Source organism: Neoarius graeffei, chromosome 2, assembly GCF_027579695.1.
Source record: "Neoarius graeffei isolate fNeoGra1 chromosome 2, fNeoGra1.pri, whole genome shotgun sequence".
NCBI lineage: Eukaryota > Metazoa > Chordata > Actinopteri > Siluriformes > Ariidae > Neoarius > Neoarius graeffei.
The window spans coordinates 105,662,399-105,680,256 of record NC_083570.1 but is presented as its reverse complement, the minus strand read 5'-3'; the positions used below and the strand labels follow the sequence as shown (position 1 = coordinate 105,680,256).

The 17,858-nt window shown below is 41.0% G+C and overlaps 1 protein-coding gene across 2 annotated transcripts in view; it reads right to left on the bottom strand.

Moving 5' to 3' along the window:
- The window catches only part of LOC132882088 (protein MTSS 1-like), a 115,221-nt gene that overhangs the window by 79,496 nt on the left and 17,867 nt on the right, over nt 1-17,858 (bottom strand). For both annotated transcript variants that reach the window (XM_060915320.1, XM_060915321.1), the window contains exon 2: nt 7,218-7,279. In XM_060915320.1, the coding sequence (XP_060771303.1) occupies nt 7,218-7,279 (62 nt within the window). The remainder of the gene's footprint in view (nt 1-7,217; nt 7,280-17,858) is intronic.

The window sequence follows — 17,858 nt, the reverse complement described above, 5'->3', positions numbered from 1 at the left end:
AATTTTATTAATTAAAAGTCACTTCATGTCTTCAAGTAATGATGGACGTCGTTCCTCTTTACTTAGTTGAGCGGTTCATGACATAATATGGATCATTACAGTTGTGGAACAGGGCTATTTTATTATTTATATTTTATTATTTACTGTTTGATGATCTCAAATGCATTAAGAAGGCAAGAAACTCGTCCACTACTTAACTTTTGACGAGGCACACCTCATCTCATTATCTCTAGCTGATTTATCCTGTTCTACAGGGTTGCAGGCAAGCTGGAGCCTATCCCAGCTGACTACGGGCAAAAGGCGGGGTACACCCTGGACAAGTCACCAGGTCATCACAGGGCTGACACATAGACACAGACAACCATTCACACTCACATTCACACCTACGCTCAATTTAGAGTCACCAGTTAACCTAACCTGCATGTCTTTGGACTGTGGGGGAAACCGGAGCACCCGGAGGAAACCCACGCGGACACGGGGAGAACATGCAAACTCCACACAGAAAGGCCCTCGCCGGCCACGGGGCTCGAACCCGGACCTTCTTGCTGTGAGGCGACAGCGCTAACCACTACACCACCGTGCCGCCCTGCCATAATAATTTGGCAGAAGATATTTATATCTACGTTAATTTTTATACTAATTTCGTGCAAGAGTGTCACACCTGTGCCCTTTGGCGCGTGCATCAGATAGACTCTCGGGCATACTCCGGACAACGTGCGCACCAAGCGGACTCTCGCATGCGCGCTATAAACAACTCGCACCTGCACAGGATTAAGGCGCAATCAGCGCGCCGATATAAAAACTGTGAAAACACACTTACTTTGCGAAGTATTGAGTTGCGTTGCTGATACATTACCGAGCCTTATTTCCTTGTTTGGTTTCCTGATCCCTGATTTCCTGTTTCTCGTCTTTGATTCTGCCTGTTTCACTGTTATGATTTTGCTTGCTGTTCTGGATTGTTTACCGTCTTCACTTGTATTAATAAACACACCTTTTGCACTTACATCCGTCTCCCAACCATCTCTGACAGAATACTTCGCACTCCCTGATAAAGAGAAGCACATTCACCTGTTCATACGTCATGTTCAGGAACAAACTGATGTTAATGGTGCTGAAACAGACACCGTCACATGGTGCGGTTGGAGTCTTGTTCCCGGACTTGACTCGGATCAATAGTGGACTCGACTTGAAATTTTTTTTTTAATGACTTGAACACTGGGGACTCGAGACTGGACTTGGACTCAAGGTTTAGTGACTCGACTCCAACACTGAGTGTGTGTTTATATATAGTAATGCCCCAATTCTAATACGTTCTCGTTTCTATAGTAACCGCTCATTCACAGGGACTTGTATAGCGGACACCCCACATAATCTAATAATTAATCAACAGGTTAAAAACCTGTTGTGATTTAATAAGGAAAACATATGTATCTTTTGGGCGGCACGGTGGTGTAGTGGTTAGCGCTGTCGCCTCACAGCAAGAAGGTCCGGGTTTGAGCCCCGTGGCCGGCGAGGGCCTTTCTGTGCGGAGTTTGCATGTTGTCCCCATGGGTTTCCTCAGGGTGCTCCGGTTTCCCCCACAGTCCAAAGACATGCAGGTTAGGTTAACTGGTGACTCTAAATTGACCGTAGGTGTGAATGTGAGTGTGAATGGTTGTCTGTGTCTATGTGTCAGCCCTGTGATGACCTGGCGACTTGTCCAGGGTGTACCCCGTCTTTCGCCCGTAGTCAGCTGGGATAGGCTCCAGCTTGCCTGCGACCCTGTAGGACAGGATAAAGCGGCTACAGATAACGAGATGAGATATCTATCTTTTTTGATATAGTGAAGCTTTCTATAAGGAGAAAAATGTACTTAATGTTTATTTATGGAACGAATCTCCAGTGTCAGTACAACTTTAGGTCTTCAGATCTTTCCAGATTCTTGGTAACATAAGTTGATTCAACAGAAAAAAGGATAGCCTGGTAAAAGAAGGAGTGTTTATAAAACAAGTAATGACAGAAACTTGGTTCAGGGATATAGTTAGGTTTTTTTTTTTTTCTTTTTTATCAGACATCTAGTTTTTAGGTTTGTTTACCTGACATGTTTCGACGTACGACTATCGTCTTCCTCAGAGTGTCACCGGATGTTATTGGTGATGCATCTTTTATCAGCTGATGTTTCCGAAGGCGTGGCCTTCCTGTCTGGTTTGACAGGTCGGTCACGCCTTCTACTGTCTGTTCGTCCCCTGCAAGATGGCACTCCAGGTATGGGAGAGCATGTACGCTCCCTCATCTCGGTTGATGGTCCTCGGGCTTCGCTTACGGATCTCCATGGCCTCCCTGATCCAGCGCTGATGTTTATTATCTTCTGTGCGGATGACTCTGGCATTCCCCCAGTCCATAATATGATTTTCCCTTTTGCAGTGATCTGTTATAGCTGACTTATAATTTTCCTGTTGTGCCTTTTCTTTTATTGTTCGGGTTTGTCTTGTAGCTGTCTCCTTTTCGCACTCTTTTTCTTATGTTCATTTTTCCTTGTGGTGAAGCTCCTTCCTGTCTCCCCGATGTAAGTTTTATTGCATAATTGACATGGAATCTCATATATGGTGTTGCATCTGTTGTCCGGATGTATTCTGTCTTTGGGATGAACCAGGATCTGACGGAGTGTTGTGTGTGGTTTGACAGGTGTGTTAATGTTGTGTTTCCTCATTACTCTTTGAATGCGTTCAGTTATTCCCCTAATGTATGGTAATGTCACTACTTCGGAAACATCAGCTGATAAAAGATGCGTCACCAATAACATCCGGTGACACTCTGAGGAAGACGACAGTCGTACGTCGAAACATGTCAGGTAAACAAACCTAAAAACTAGATGTCTGATAAAAAAAAAAGAAGAAAAAAAAACCTAACTATATTTAATATAAGACATAATGAACGTAATCAAAAGATTGGTTCAGGGATGTTCCCTAACATGAACAATTAATGCAGAGATGTCCAAAAGCGCTGGCGACCGGTGGTTTTCTCCCAGAAAAAACAACCTTGCCTTCTAATGTTCATGCGATTTATATCATCTCTGCTGCCCATCCAATTATTTCACCATGAAATTGTTTTCGATTCGGGTCTAGCATGACCAGAAGCGAGGCCATATTTGGTGATAGATTCTCACACTCTGATTGGCTGAGCCAGACCACGTGGCCATGCCGTAGCGTATGTAGTTACAGTGGTGCTTGAAAGTTTGTGAACCCTTTCAAATTTTCTATATTTCTGCATAAATATGACCTAAAACATCATCAGATTTTCACACAAGTCCTAAAAGTAGATAAAGAGAACCCAGTTAAACAAATGAGACAAAAATATTATACTTGGTCATTTATTTATTGAGGAAAATGAGCCAATATTACATATCTGTTAGTGACAAAAGTATGTGAACCTTTGCTTTCAGTATCTGGTGTGACCCCCTTGTGCAGCAATAACTGCAACTAAACGTTTGCGGTAACTGTTGATCAGTCCTGCACACCGGCTTGGAGGAATTTTAGCCCATTCCTCCGTACAGAACAGCTTCAACTCTGGGATGATGGTGGGTTTCCTCACATGAACTGCTCGCTTCAGGTCCTTCCACAACAGTTTGATTCGATTAAGGTCATGCACACCATTGTTGTTCAGTGTTCTCCTGATGGTGGACTCATGAACATTAACATTAGCCAATGTGAGAGAGGCCTTCAGTTGCTTAGAAGTTACCCTGGGGTTCTTTGTGACCTCGCTGACTATTATACGCCTTGCTCTTGGAGTTATCTTTGTTGGTCGACCACTCCTGGGGAGGGTAACAATGGTCTTGAATTTCCTCCATTTGTACACAATCTGTCTGACTGTGGATTGGTGGAGTCCAAACTCTTTAGAGATGGTTTTGTAACCTTTTCCAGCCTGATGGGCATCAACAACGCTTTTTCTGAGGTCTTCAGAAATTTCCTTTGTTCGTGCCATGATACACTTCCACAAACATGTGTTGTGAAGATCAGACTTTGATAGATCCCTGTTCTTTAAATAAAACAGGGTGCCCACTCACACCTGATTGTCATCCCATTGCTTGAAAACACCGGACTCTAATTTCACCTTCAAATTAACTGCTAATCCTAGAGGTTCACATACTTTTGCCACTCACAGATATGTAATATTGGCTCATTTTCCTCAATAAATAAATGACCAAGTATAATATTTTTGTCTCATTTGTTTCACTGGGTTCTCTTTATCTACTTTTAGGACTTGTGTAAAAATCTGCTGTTTTAGGTCATATTTACGCAGAAATGGGTTCACAAAATTTCAAGCACCACTGTATATTACAGAGCCAGGCAGCGTACTACAGAGAGTAACTGAGAAAGCCAAGTACACGCACATCTGGAGAGAAATTTCATACATATTTTGCAAGTATTTTACAGGGAAACGGTTAGTAATTTATTCACTGAGAATGCACCAGAAGCTATCAGAAGGCATGTAAATTTAAAAATTTTCTGGGGGGGGGCTACTACTTTTTTTTTTTAGCAAGCTACTTCAGATTTTCTGGAGAACCCTGGTAACAATAAATGGATAAAAACAATCATGTGCTCTCCTTTCATCATTGGCAAATCACTGTGATATAAATGTGATATATCGAGAAACCATCAGGCTGTGCTGTTATTGGAAAATAATCAACGTCAGAGTGGCAACAGTAACTCCACTTTATCACAACAAACCGTTGTCGATTATTTTCCTCTAACAGCATGCCCATAAGTATTTTATTCCTTATCAACAGGGTCTTTCAAAGATCACAGTCCACGAGAACTTTACATATAAATCAAAAGTTATTCCACAAAATCGAGTCGCACACGAGCTGACAGCCGACGAAGCACCGAGTTGTCAATAATCCGTGTACGATGAGATTGAGTGGAATAACTGTTTTATTCTATCCACATTCACTGGATTTTGAGAAACAGAGCATTATTTTCTGCAAAATCGATAAGGCCAAAAAAAAAAAAAAGTGTGTTTCCGGTAACATGAAATACTAAAATAAGGTCGGTAGGTAGGAAAGTTTTTTTTTTTCTTAATTTTTTTTTATTTTGTTCGAAAAAATTAACACAAGTAAACATCTTACAAAATAGTATTTTGGCACAGAATCCTTTATACCACACATCATAATAAAATAAGTGTTTTAAATCTCATCTCATCATCTCTAGCCGCTTTATCCTTCTACAGGGTCGCAGGCAAGCTGGAGCCTATCCCAGCTGACTACGGGCGAAAGGCGGGGTACACCCTGGACAAGTCGCCAGGTCATCACAGGGCTGACACATAGACACAGACAACCATTCACACTCTCATTCACACCTACGGTCAATTTAGAGTCACCAGTTAACCTAACCTGCATGTCTTTGGACTGTGGGGGAAACCGGAGCACCCGGAGGAAACCCACGCAGACACGGGGAGAACATGCAAACTCTGCACAGAAAGGCCCTCACCGGCCCCGGGGCTCGAACCCAGGACCTTCTTGCTGTGAGGCGACAGCGCTAACCACTACACCACCGTGCCGCCATGTTTTAAATCTTTAAACGAATTTAAAAAAAAATATCGCGAGAGTTCGAGTTATGATCTACGGAAGCGATATTTCATGATATTTTCATGTAATAACGTGAAAACACCTTATCAAGAAATAACGTGAAAATAACGTCCTAGGCTAGGCTACTTCCATTAAAAGCAGACGGCCTAGCCTAGCCTACTGTAGAACTTGGGTCGAGCAAAAACACCGAGCAAAAACATGGCTGAATCCTGAATGACTCCTATTTGTATAAATAGGGGACTACATAGGCAGCAAAATGTAGTGTTTTTCCCTGCCATGGAAGTGCACTTGTATACTGAAGAGGAAGCAATTTGTATTACAGCCTTGAATGAGGATTCAAAATGGCGGCTCGGCTCAGTTTTCCCTTCCTCCTTCAGTATACAAGTGCGCTTCCATGTTTATGCAGGAGGGCTGATAGAAGTGGCGAAACATTTTACTTTTTATCGTTTCTTTCACAACTTGAATGCGTTGAAACAAAAAATTATGACAAACTAACGCCGCTTACACTAAAATATCGAGGGAAATTTGTAATAAAAACTTTACGGTTGGCAATTTCGACGCGGAAATTCTCGATCGGTCGGGTTACCGGAAACACACTATTTTTTTATTTGGCCTAAATAAAAACTTTATACAAAACGTCTGACAAAATCATTTCCGCTTAGAATGTAAACAAACTGGTGAAATGAGAGGATCAGTTTGTGAAAAAATGCTCTAAAAAATAATTCTTGAAAAAAAAAAAAAAGACACATTCTTACCATCAAATACTTTCATTCCATATTTTATTGTTGTTTTTTGGGGTTTTGTTTTCGAAGACAGTTTTTATTTCGTCCTCGGTTGGTTCAGCAACACGCTCCGCCATTTTGTTTTTCTCTACTCACGGTACAGTATATGAGCTTATATCCTAGTAGTAGGAGTAGCCAATCAGAGCGCGTGATTGCTCATAGATGAGTGGGCGTGTCTTGAAAACCATAGATGAAAATGTAGGCATGTATTTGTGTGTCCATATATGGAAACAAGTGCTATGCCGAGTGCTTTGATCACTGTGGATGGCAATGTGGGCGTGTCCTTAAGCCTGTATATGGCAAAACACGCTTGAACCTGCTCATTGTATGAGGTAAGGGAACAAAGTGTAACCTGTAAAACTATTAACCTGGTGTATTGTGTGTAAATAAAGAGGAAAAGCGCAAGCATGTGGTTCTTGTGGCAGCTGTATGGTCTGTGTGGGTATGAAGAATCCTGGACGTGTTTCGACAGCACTGCTCTTTCGGTGTCGATGAACATTTGGGTGGGACGCCTGTTTAAACACCCCCCCCCCACACACACACACACACACACACACGCGATTCCTGGGTTCAGTAATGTTTAGTGCACTGGTTACCACATTCCCAGCTGACACCAGAAGCGATCTAACTCATGAAAGAGGAGACGCTGAGTGTGATACTTGAGCTTTCTGAGGCCCCAGCTGCCCATCAGTGTGCTGACGGTTCACGCAGAGCGGCACACGTCCGTGTGTACATATACACACTTGCACGGAGCTGATAAGGAAGATGGTGGACGGGATTTCTAGTCTAAATATTATGAGGTTGTATTTTCGAACAAAGTGTGCTCTAATGAGATGAAAACTGTCTCCAGGGTGTGTGTTATGAAACCTCACCTGAGCTGCGCCTGCAACTTTCCAGCCTTGCTGATAAAATCCTCCCACACTGGGTAGCTGCCCTGCAACAGGAGAGGGAAAAAAAAAAATAATAATCTTTTCTTTATCCACTCATCTCCTTAGAGACTTGAACATACCCCACACATACAATTCACTCACAATAACCATCTCTCTCATGATCCTCTCACCCTTTACCTCTCCTAATCTCTCTCATTATCTCCTCCTGCTTTTCTGTTTACCTTCGCCTTACCTTTCATCCCCTCTCTCTCTCTCTCTCTCACACTGCAAGATGAATCGAGGACCTGAACTGTTTTTTTCCCCAGCAACAATAAAAGCCAGCTGCTATGTTTTCATGTTTTCTATCAAGCTGCATCACTCATCTACGGTATTCACCTGTTTCTAATTATTAATAACGTGCAAATAATATGCTAATTTCTAAGAGTTTTAGATGTTTGGAACCAGATACTTTTTGAATGAAACAGATATGAAAGAAAATAACGATCACTTTACCTCAGGCAAAATATTGAGCCTCAAAATATTCTCATCTCATCTCATTATCTCTAGCCGCTTTATCCTGTTCTACAGGGTCGCAGGCAAGCTGGAGCCTATCCCAGCTGACTACGGGTGAAAGGCGGGGTACACCCTGGACAAGTCGCCAGGTCATCACAGGGCTGACACATAGACACACAACCATTCACACTCACATTCACACCTACGGTCAATTTAGAGTCACCAGTTAACCTAACCTGCATGTCTTTGGACTGTGGGGGAAACCGGAGCACCCGGAGGAAACCCACGCGGACACGGGGAGAACATGCAAACTCCACACAGAAAGGCCCTCGCCGGCCACGGGGCTCGAACCCGGACCTTCTTGCTGTGAGGCGACAGCGCTAACCACTACACCACCATGCCGCCCACATTATTATTATTATACATTTTAATGTTAGGGTTGTTTTACAATCAGGGTACGCAAGCTAAAAATCACATTTAACACTTATTATCTTCAATATCAAAAAGCTTGACTAAATAAACTTGGTTGTTTATTGTAGCCCTGTGATAGCTCTATTTACCATGCAAAAAAAAAAATTTGGTGATAACGTTATTTTTGGTGAATGTATGGCAATATGTCATATTTAGCAAAATTACTCGTGTCATTTAGAAAAAGTGCTTTTTTGACCACAGGTAGCTCCAAAAGGGATGCACTGCAAGAAATAAAAATCTTAGGAAGTTTATTTGTCTATTTTCAAGTCAGAACATCTAGCCACCCTTATTATAAGACATAATTGCCCAACAAGCAAAACCTCATTTAGCTAGAAAGGCTAGTTTTTAGACAGTCCATCTTGAAAATCTTGTATAGACAAAATGTCTTGAAAAAGTCTTATTTGGAGCACCTTTGAAAATAAAACAAGTTTTTTTAAAACAAGTAAGTACATTTTGGACATTTGTCAAATGCGGTTCATCTTGTTTCAAGAAAAAAAAACAAAGTATGCTTGTTTTGGGAATAAATTAACTTTACTGAAATCTTTGAATCTTTCATTACAATTCATACATTTCAAAACATACTGTATACTCTAGACCGGACAAGTGCCTTCAGAAAGGCTATGAGTGAGTGGAGGGCGTTTTAGTGAGGGCTTTCTGGAACGCTGTGAGTTAAGTTCAGTGTTTTTTTTTTGTGCCTGATCTTGTAAACCCCTCGTACACATGAATAGTCAGTGCCCCCAAAATGCACTGTTGCTTTGGCGTTGTGTAAGCACTGTAAGTCAAAATGCGTAGACTTTTTTTTTTTTTTGGTGCCTGAGGTCCTGGGGAAGTGGACTCTTAAGAGATGTTTTAATGTTTGAATGTTGAAATGAGAAAAAAAATAAACTTGTTGCAATGCTACACGTGTCGTCAACTTGATTCAAGATAGTCTCTGGTCTCATATCTAGAGTATTTTACTAATTACAGGTCCCAAAAGGAGAATCTTTTAAGCTAGCAATGCTTAGTTGTAGAATTTAACAATCCTAATATTAGTATATTTATCTTAAATTCAGTTTTTACTGCTAAGACTTTGTCATGAATTTAAGTGAAATACCCTTAAAATGAAATAAACAAAAATGACTTGAATGGCTAAATGTAAGAAGTACGATCTTGTTATAAGAACTATTTGGATTATTTTGCATTAATCAGATCTCGCATAATAAGTTCTCCAATCTTATTTTGGAATTATTTAATCTAAAAACAGGTTAGAGTTTTCATCTTACTTTAAGAAATCTTACCAAGTCAAATTTGACTAGTTCCATTGGCAGAGTTTTTTCACCTGATTCAAGCAAATAGGCTTTGTTTTAATCTTTTATTTCTTATTTTTGAAAGGCCATTTTTTGCAATGTGCACTTAAATCATTCTTTATACCATAAAACAAACATTTGGTTCCATATCATTGGAAACACAGTTAAGTTTTAATGTTGAATGCCAGTAAGTTTTCAGACCATTTTGATCAAATTAGTATGGAATTGTGTAAAAAAAAAAAAAAAAAAGTCCTCTCCGAGACAGCTAATTTTTCAATATAAAATAACATATCTAAAATGATTATTTTCATACTAAACTGTGCTCAAGATATTGGGACACAAATATTAGAGACGACTAACACAAAGCTTACAGCCTTATATTTAAAAGCACTATAGAAGTCGTGGATTCTGAATTGTCAAAAAAAAAAAAAGTCCTCTCCGAGAATCACTTCATTTGTTTCTCCCATCTTATAACAGATTACACAAAACTACCATACACACACGTCAAAAAATTACCTGAAATCTGTTCTTTAACTTGTCCTTCAATTAAAATTTGGTACAAGAACCGGTTTGAATCAATTTGAATTTTGGACCCCTGTGACACAAACTTTGTACCCTGATTGTAAAACAACCCGTTACTAAATTAAGCACCATTCTTAAAATAATGTTTCAAACAATTTTTTTGGTTTATTTTTTTATTTTGCTACTAATATTTTTTTTTCTTTCTTCCCCCTAAATTTTACATCTCTAGCTAACCCCCTCCAAAAAAAAATTAAAAATACACGTCTATTTTTAACTTTTTTTTTTTAATTAAATTGCGCTATTATCAGTAGCACAAATTGTTACTCGCACTCAGGATCTTTCTACTTTCTTCTTCCTCTTATTATTATTATTATTATTATTATTATTCTCCTAGCATTTTTTAGGATGCTATATTTCTCCCTCAGTTTTCAACCAATCATCACCATTTCACATGAAGAATATTTTGTTTATTTTTGTTTATTTAGCTTCGCCTCAGAAATAATAATACAACCCCGATTCCAAAAAAGTTGGGACAAAGTACAAATTGTAAATAAAAACGAAATGCAATGATGTGGAAGTTTCAAAATTCCATATTTTATTCAGAATAGAACATAGATGACATATCAAATGTTTAAACTGAGAAAATGTATCATTTAAAGAGAAAAATTAGGTGATTTTAAATTTCATGACAACACCACATCTCAAAAAAGTTGGGACAAGGCCATGTTTCCCACTGTGAGACATCCCCTTTTCTCTTTACAACAGTCTGTAAACGTCTGGGGACTGAGGAGACAAGTTGCTCAAGTTTAGGGATAGGAATGTTAACCCATTCTTGTCTAATGTAGGATTCTAGTTGCTCAACTGTCTTAGGTCTTTTTGGTCATATCTTCCGTTTTATGATGCGCCAAATGTTTTCTATGGGTGAAAGATCTGGACTGCAGGCTGGCCAGTTCAGTACCCGGACCCTTCTTCTACGCAGCCATGATGCTGTAATTGATGCAGTATGTGGTTTGGCATTGTCATGTTGGAAAATGCAAGGTCTTCCCTGAAAGAGACGTCGTCTGGATGGGAGCATATGTTGCTCTAGAACCTGGATATACCTTTCAGCATTGATGGTGTCTTTCCAGATGTGTAAGCTGCCCATGCCACACGCACTAATGCAACCCCATACCATCAGAGATGCAGGCTTCTGAACTGAGCGCTGATAACAACTTGGGTCGTCCTTCTCCTCTTTAGTCCGAATGACACGGCGTCCCTGATTTCCATAAAGAACTTCAAATTTTGATTCATCTGACCACAGAACAGTTTTCCACTTTGCCACAGTCCATTTTAAATGAGCCTTGGACCAGAGAAGACGTCTGCGCTTCTGGATCATGTTTAGATACGGCTTCTTCTTTGAACTATAGAGTTTTAGCTGGCAACGGCGGATGGCACGGTGAATTGTGTTCACAGATAATGTTCTCTGGAAATATTCCTGAGCCCATTTTGTGATTTCCAATACAGAAGCATGCCTGTATGTGATGCAGTGCCGTCTAAGGGCCCGAAGATCACGGGCACCCAGTATGGTTTTCCGGCCTTGACCCTTACGTACAGAGATTCTTCCAGATTCTCTGAATCTTTTGATGATATTATGCACTGTAGATGATATGTTCAAACTCTTTGCAATTTTACACTGTCGAACTCCTTTCTGATATTGCTCCACTATTTGTCGGCGCAGAATTAGGGGGATTGGTGATCCTCTTCCCATCTTTACTTCTGAGAGCCGCTGCCACTCCAAGATGCTCTTTTTATACCCAGTCATGTTAATGACCTATTGCCAATTGACCTAATGAGTTGCAATTTGGTCCTCCAGCTGTTCCTTTTTTGTACCTTTAACTTTTCCAGCCTCTTATTGCCCCTGTCCCAACTTTTTTGAGATGTGTTGCTGTCATGAAATTTCAAATGAGCCAATATTTGGCATGAAATTTCAAAATGTCTCACTTTCGACGACATTTGATATGTTGTCTACGTTCTATTATGAATACAATATCAGTTTTTGAGATTTGTAAATTATTGCATTCCATTTTTATTTACAATTTGTACTTTGTCCCAACTTTTTTGGAATCGGGGTTGTACAAACAAAAAACGAATTAAGGTATAGAAACTAAAATATAAAAAAACTATTACAAAAAAAGTGAGGCAGGGTAACCACAACGGTCCTAGACCAATTACTGTGGGCCCGACTATAAAAATAAAAAACTGAAATTAGAATAATTTACTAGCCAAAAACGAGTGATATGAATATACAAAACCAAACATAATCTAAAATTAGGCTATATACTAAACAATTAGGCATGATAGCCACAATAGTCAGTAGGCCAATTACTGTGGGCCCGACCATAAAAATAAAGTAAATGAAAACTAGGCTATTTAAATATTTAATATGGACAATAAATATATACTAACTTAAAAGCAGCATGAAAGTTCTCCTAATAGGAGACGAGGCTTATTGCATTTTATGCAGATGGATTTGTACGATCTAGGATCATCTGCATCGTAGCACTGTAACAGTGCATTTCTATAAGAGCTTAATAACAACGATTTAAAGCTTCTTAGCGTAACATCAGTATATCTCAAGTGTTCAGGTAGAATGTTCCACAACCGAGAAGTTCGTAGAAAGAAGGATCGCTGATGGGTGACTGTTTTACATCTATCGGGGCGGTAGCTGATGATCTTGTAGTTCTGGTAGGAATTGAACAAGTAGGAAGAACATCAGGAGAGACTGTAACCGGGCCAGTAGTGGCTTTAAAGAAAAAGATTAGATCCAAATATTCATACCAGTAGCAGAAAGGTAATAAATCGGTAGAAATGAGCCGTTCTTTATAGGACTCGGCACAGAGAAATGGAAGACCAAGAACGAATTTCGTTGCACGTCGCTGGATACGTTCTACTTGTTGGATCAGATAATAGGCCTACCTCTGGGCTGAATTAAGTTGCTATGACTTTTGGTGCTGATCTGGATCACCAAACTGGAATGATCCATGAAAAACGCATTTTTTTTTTTTTACTCACTAAGCGTCATTCTCTATCTTTTACCGTTCTGGTGACCAGACGTCCCGGTTTGTAAGAGCTAGTGCAAATTACTGTGACTTTAATCACAGTCTCTATCTAGTTAAATAATTCTCTTATAGGTCTCAGGCTATATAATTGTTTCCACACACACACCACTATTACTCAAATCTATCCAGCTGAAGGTATTGAAATAGAAGTGTTTAATTTCTGGAAACACAATCCAGGAGGAAAAAAAGAAATAAATGCCCACTCAGAAGCACTCTCTGGGCTGTAAGCAAATAATACGATATGTATAAAATGTTTATAAGCAAATTACAGGCTGTTCAAAAGCTACTCGAGGCCTCAAGACTGAGATGAATGTGTCACAAATCGAGGACCACAGGACATTTCCTCATCACGGACACTGATCCCTGGCAGTGTCCGTAAACTCGTATACTCATCCCCTGTCGGAATGAAAGAGGGATAATTTATTAGGAATGAGTGTGTAGAAGGGTTTAGAGGTTTTTGGAACGACCCACAAAATGGCTGCCGCGAGTATCCTGCTCCTGTCGCTGTAGAAACAAGAATGTTTTCTCAAAACTCGTTTTTATGAGCACCACATATCTTATGTAAATGCGCATGAATACATTTGGTCATATCCAGTTCGTGTTTCCTGTCTCTACACTCCATCGGAGACTTGCATCATAGAAATTCAATTACAGCCTATTAATGTAATTATCCAGTGACGTATGCGATGTTCACAGAACAGGTGCGTGTCAAAGAAGAGATGGTACACAGCCTGAAGAACTTGTGCGTGTGTGTGTGAGATGTCTCCGTGCTTCATCCCTGCCTCTTTGAGAGTTTGATAACCGGAGGCAACATTTGTTGCCTTGACAACGTGAGAAGGCTGCAGAACCAGAGCCATGATGCTGCAGTCTGGATCAACCCCCAGCCCTCAGCTCTTTCACCTTCCCACCCCCATACAAGCACCTAACATCTGTTTCAAACCCCAAAACATCTGGAAATACAGATGATTGTATCTCAGAGCCTGAAAGAGGAAGATTCATGATTGTATTAATAATCCATTCTGGTGTTATTTTTATCTAAAGTAAGAACAATTGCAGTACTCAGTAGTATTAAAAAACACTTTATACTATATTATAATACACATCTTGACGCGTGGCGGCACGGTGGTGTAGTGGTTAGCGCTGTCGCCTCACAGCAAGAAGCTCCTGGGTTCGAGCCCCATGGCCGGCGAGGGTCTTTCTGTGCGGAGTTTGCATGTTCTCCCCGTGTCCGCGTGGGTTTCCTCCGGGTGCTCCGGTTTCCCCCACAGTCCAAAGACATGCAGGTTAGGTTAACTGGTGACTCTAAATTGAGCGTAGGTGTGAATGTGAGTGTGAATGGTTGTCTGTGTCTATGTGTCAGCCCTGTGATGACCTGGCGACTTGTCCAGGGTGTACCCCGCCTTTCGCCCGTAGTCAGCTGGGATAGGCTCCAGCTTGCCTGCGACCCTGTAGAACAGGATAAAGCGGCTACAGATAATGAGACGAGATGAGATCTTGACGCGTAGTACAGTATGAGCTACGTTACAAAAAAAAAAAAAAACAAGTCACAATTCACTTCGGATTCACTGCTGATACAATTCGATTTATGACTGATGCAGATACGATTCGATTCAGTTCGATTCCTGATTCGGTTCAGTTCCAGTTAGTTTTTCCACCACAGGAAAGTCTTCATAACAGAAGACAGTACTTTTCAGAAAGCTTTTCGGTTTCTGGGTAACCTTTTTTTTTTTGGAGAAAATTTCTCTCTCATTACACAGTGTGGGAAATAAGGCCGGACCGGCAGACACTGACCGGTAATTTTCGCATTTGTCCATCTGTATTTCAAAAGCATCAAATCGGATGGCCCATAAAAAAAATTGTAAAGATATGGGACTAATCTACTTCTAATTTTTCTTCCAAATGTTATCAGCGGGGGGCGGCACGGTGGTGTAGTGGTTAGTGCTGTCGCCTCACAGCAAGAAGGTCCGGGTTCGAGCCCCGGGGCCGGCGAGGGCCTTTCTGTGTGGAGTTTGCATGTTCTCCCCGTGTCTGCGTGGGTTTCCTCCGGGTGCTCCGGTTTCCCCCACAGTCCAAAGACATGCAGGTTAGGTTAACTGGTGACTCTAAATTGACCGTAGGTGTGAATGTGAGTGTGAATGGTTGTCTGTGTCTATGTGTCAGCCCTGTGATGACCTGGCGACTTGTCCAGGGTGTACCCCGCCTTTCGCCCGTAGTCAGCTGGGATAGGCTCCAGCTTGCCTGCGACCCTGTAGAAGGATAAAGCGGCTAGAGATGATGAGATGAGATAAGATGAGATGTTATCAGCGGAGTAGGTTTACCACTAATGTTAAAAGAAAATAGACTACGCCAGGTTTTGGATCCTGACAAAGCGGTTTTTACGTTGTATTTTAACGATCGTGTTAAATTTGATCAAATTGTATGAATTTTTTTATGAAGTTTTATGTTAAGTGCCAAACTGCCAATCAGTGGTTATGTTGTTATTATCAGTGTTTTCCCCAGAAAAAAATTAAAGCCCTAAATTCTGGAATGATAATACACAGACAATTGAGCACCAATGGCGCGAAAGCGAGCGCCAAACAGGGTTTCCCATACATAGACCATTGTGTTGCGCAGCGCCACACAATGGATTCCTATCAGCATACAGACTCGAGATTTTGAAAAAAAAAAAAATTCCGTTGCATATCGTTCTGTTCATTCATAGTGCCCTTTCTTCTCGTTTACGCACGCGCACACATCCACACACCGAGAGAGAGAGAGGCGTGTCCACAGGCCTGCCGTTGCGCATATACCCAGACTGCAAGTAGGTCCGACCCCTTATTTTAAAAGGTAGCCTACGTCGTGCTCGTGATGAGCTTTATCATAGCCTTCTTGGCTTGCATGAAACGGACGTCCCTGAGTCAGGCTACAAACCAATTTTGATGCGAGGAACCGGCCTTATTGCATTATCCCGTTTATCCCGCTTCAGCATTCATGCAAGTTATTAATAATGGCTTGACATTCACAATAAATAAGGATTTCCCACTAGCCTAAATAAAATGTTGTTATACTCGCGGGGATGCCTTGTTGATGCTATCTATTTTATTATTTTGTTGTTACATTATACTATTTATTTCATTTTAGTATTGGTTGAGGTAAGTGTTGAGTTCAATATTTAAAATAAAAACCTCCAGCTTGTTTTTTGCAATTTATTCCTTGAATGCTAACTAGGGGTGGGCAGTATGGCCAAAAATGTATATCACGGTATAATTTGAGCCACTGACGGTATACGGTATACATCACGGTATTGTAGTTTTGTATATAAATTACAGATTACTTGTGTTACCGTGTCTTGCGATCACTGTCGCCCGGCATATCTTGCAGATAACATTTTCTTGTTTAATATCCGTCACTTTAAATCCAAACCATGTCCAGATTACTGATGTTGCACCGACTTTTTTCACGAGCTCTTCCTCTGCTGCCGTCTCTTCACTACTCGCCGCCATTGTTGTTGTTCTTCTTCGAAGCAGCCAGGCGGGCGTTCAAACTATGCATTACTGCCAACTAGAGGAGGCAATGAGCTATCACGGTACACGCTATGACACAAACTCTCTACCGTTGGTCAAAAAATACCGCATACGGTATCATACCGTGCAAACCGCCCACCCCTAATGCTAACTAAAGAATGATTGAAAGATTGCCACCAAAAAGGCAAAAAACTAAACTTTAACTTCAATTTTGGTGAGTAATTTTCATAAATTTAAAAGACAGGTTTTCCACCAACATCAAGCCCAGCAAACTAATGGCCTGCCCTGTTATGTAAAGTCGGGTCGAGGAATGAAACCAGGCAGGGTTCTAGTAAAAATTGTTTTAGCTGTCTTCTCTTAAAGAACTCAAAATAATTTAGATTGAACTGAATAATCTCAAAGGCTTCTTGTAGCTTTAAAATAGTCCCAGAAGGTGACTCTGAAGAAAAATACTGTGTTTGAACACCGCCCGCTGTAAACACTTTGCATACACCCCAATGACCGACTCCACCGACCGCCACGACACCACCGCGCACGATTCCCTCATCGGCACAGTGGAGCACCACAAATTGCTACCTGGTCTGTGGGAAACACTGCCAAAGGCGCGAAGCGAAACTGGGGGGGTCGGGGCGCATGCCCCCCCGGAAAATTTTTTGAAAATAGATGCTCTCAGGTGCATTTTTAGGGTCTCTGAGAGGTTTTAGATACGTGATTATAGGACAGACTTGACCAGTGTTTCAATGATTTCTGGCCTAAATAGTATTAATGTATAGCCTAGTAAACTAGACCCACCTGCCTAGTGGCCAAAAATATTTTTTGCCTACGAGTGGGTCTAGCCTCGCACCATATCAACAAAACACCCCGGGCATCAAATCGTGCCCGCCAATCACAACGCAAGGTTTTTGTTTGGATTCTTTGGGCGGGCTTTTGCAGGAGTGACGACAAAGCTGCGCGACGCTGGAGAAAGCGCAACAGGAAAAATGGCTACGGCTAGTGAACAGCGCTAGTTTGACTCCGCTTTGGAATCAGTTTTAGAAGAATCAGACTTGGAGTTTTCGTTGAAACATGAGCAGGAAGAGGCTCTCCGCTCATTCCTTTTCAAGAAGGACGTTTTCGCTGTTTTGCCGACCGGCTATGGCAAAAGTCTGATCTACCAGCTGGCTCCGCTCGTAGCCAAAAGGATGGGGCTAGTTTGTGCAGTACGAAGAATTAATAAACAGCTTTGAAACATTACTTTTTGATTGTTTCTTA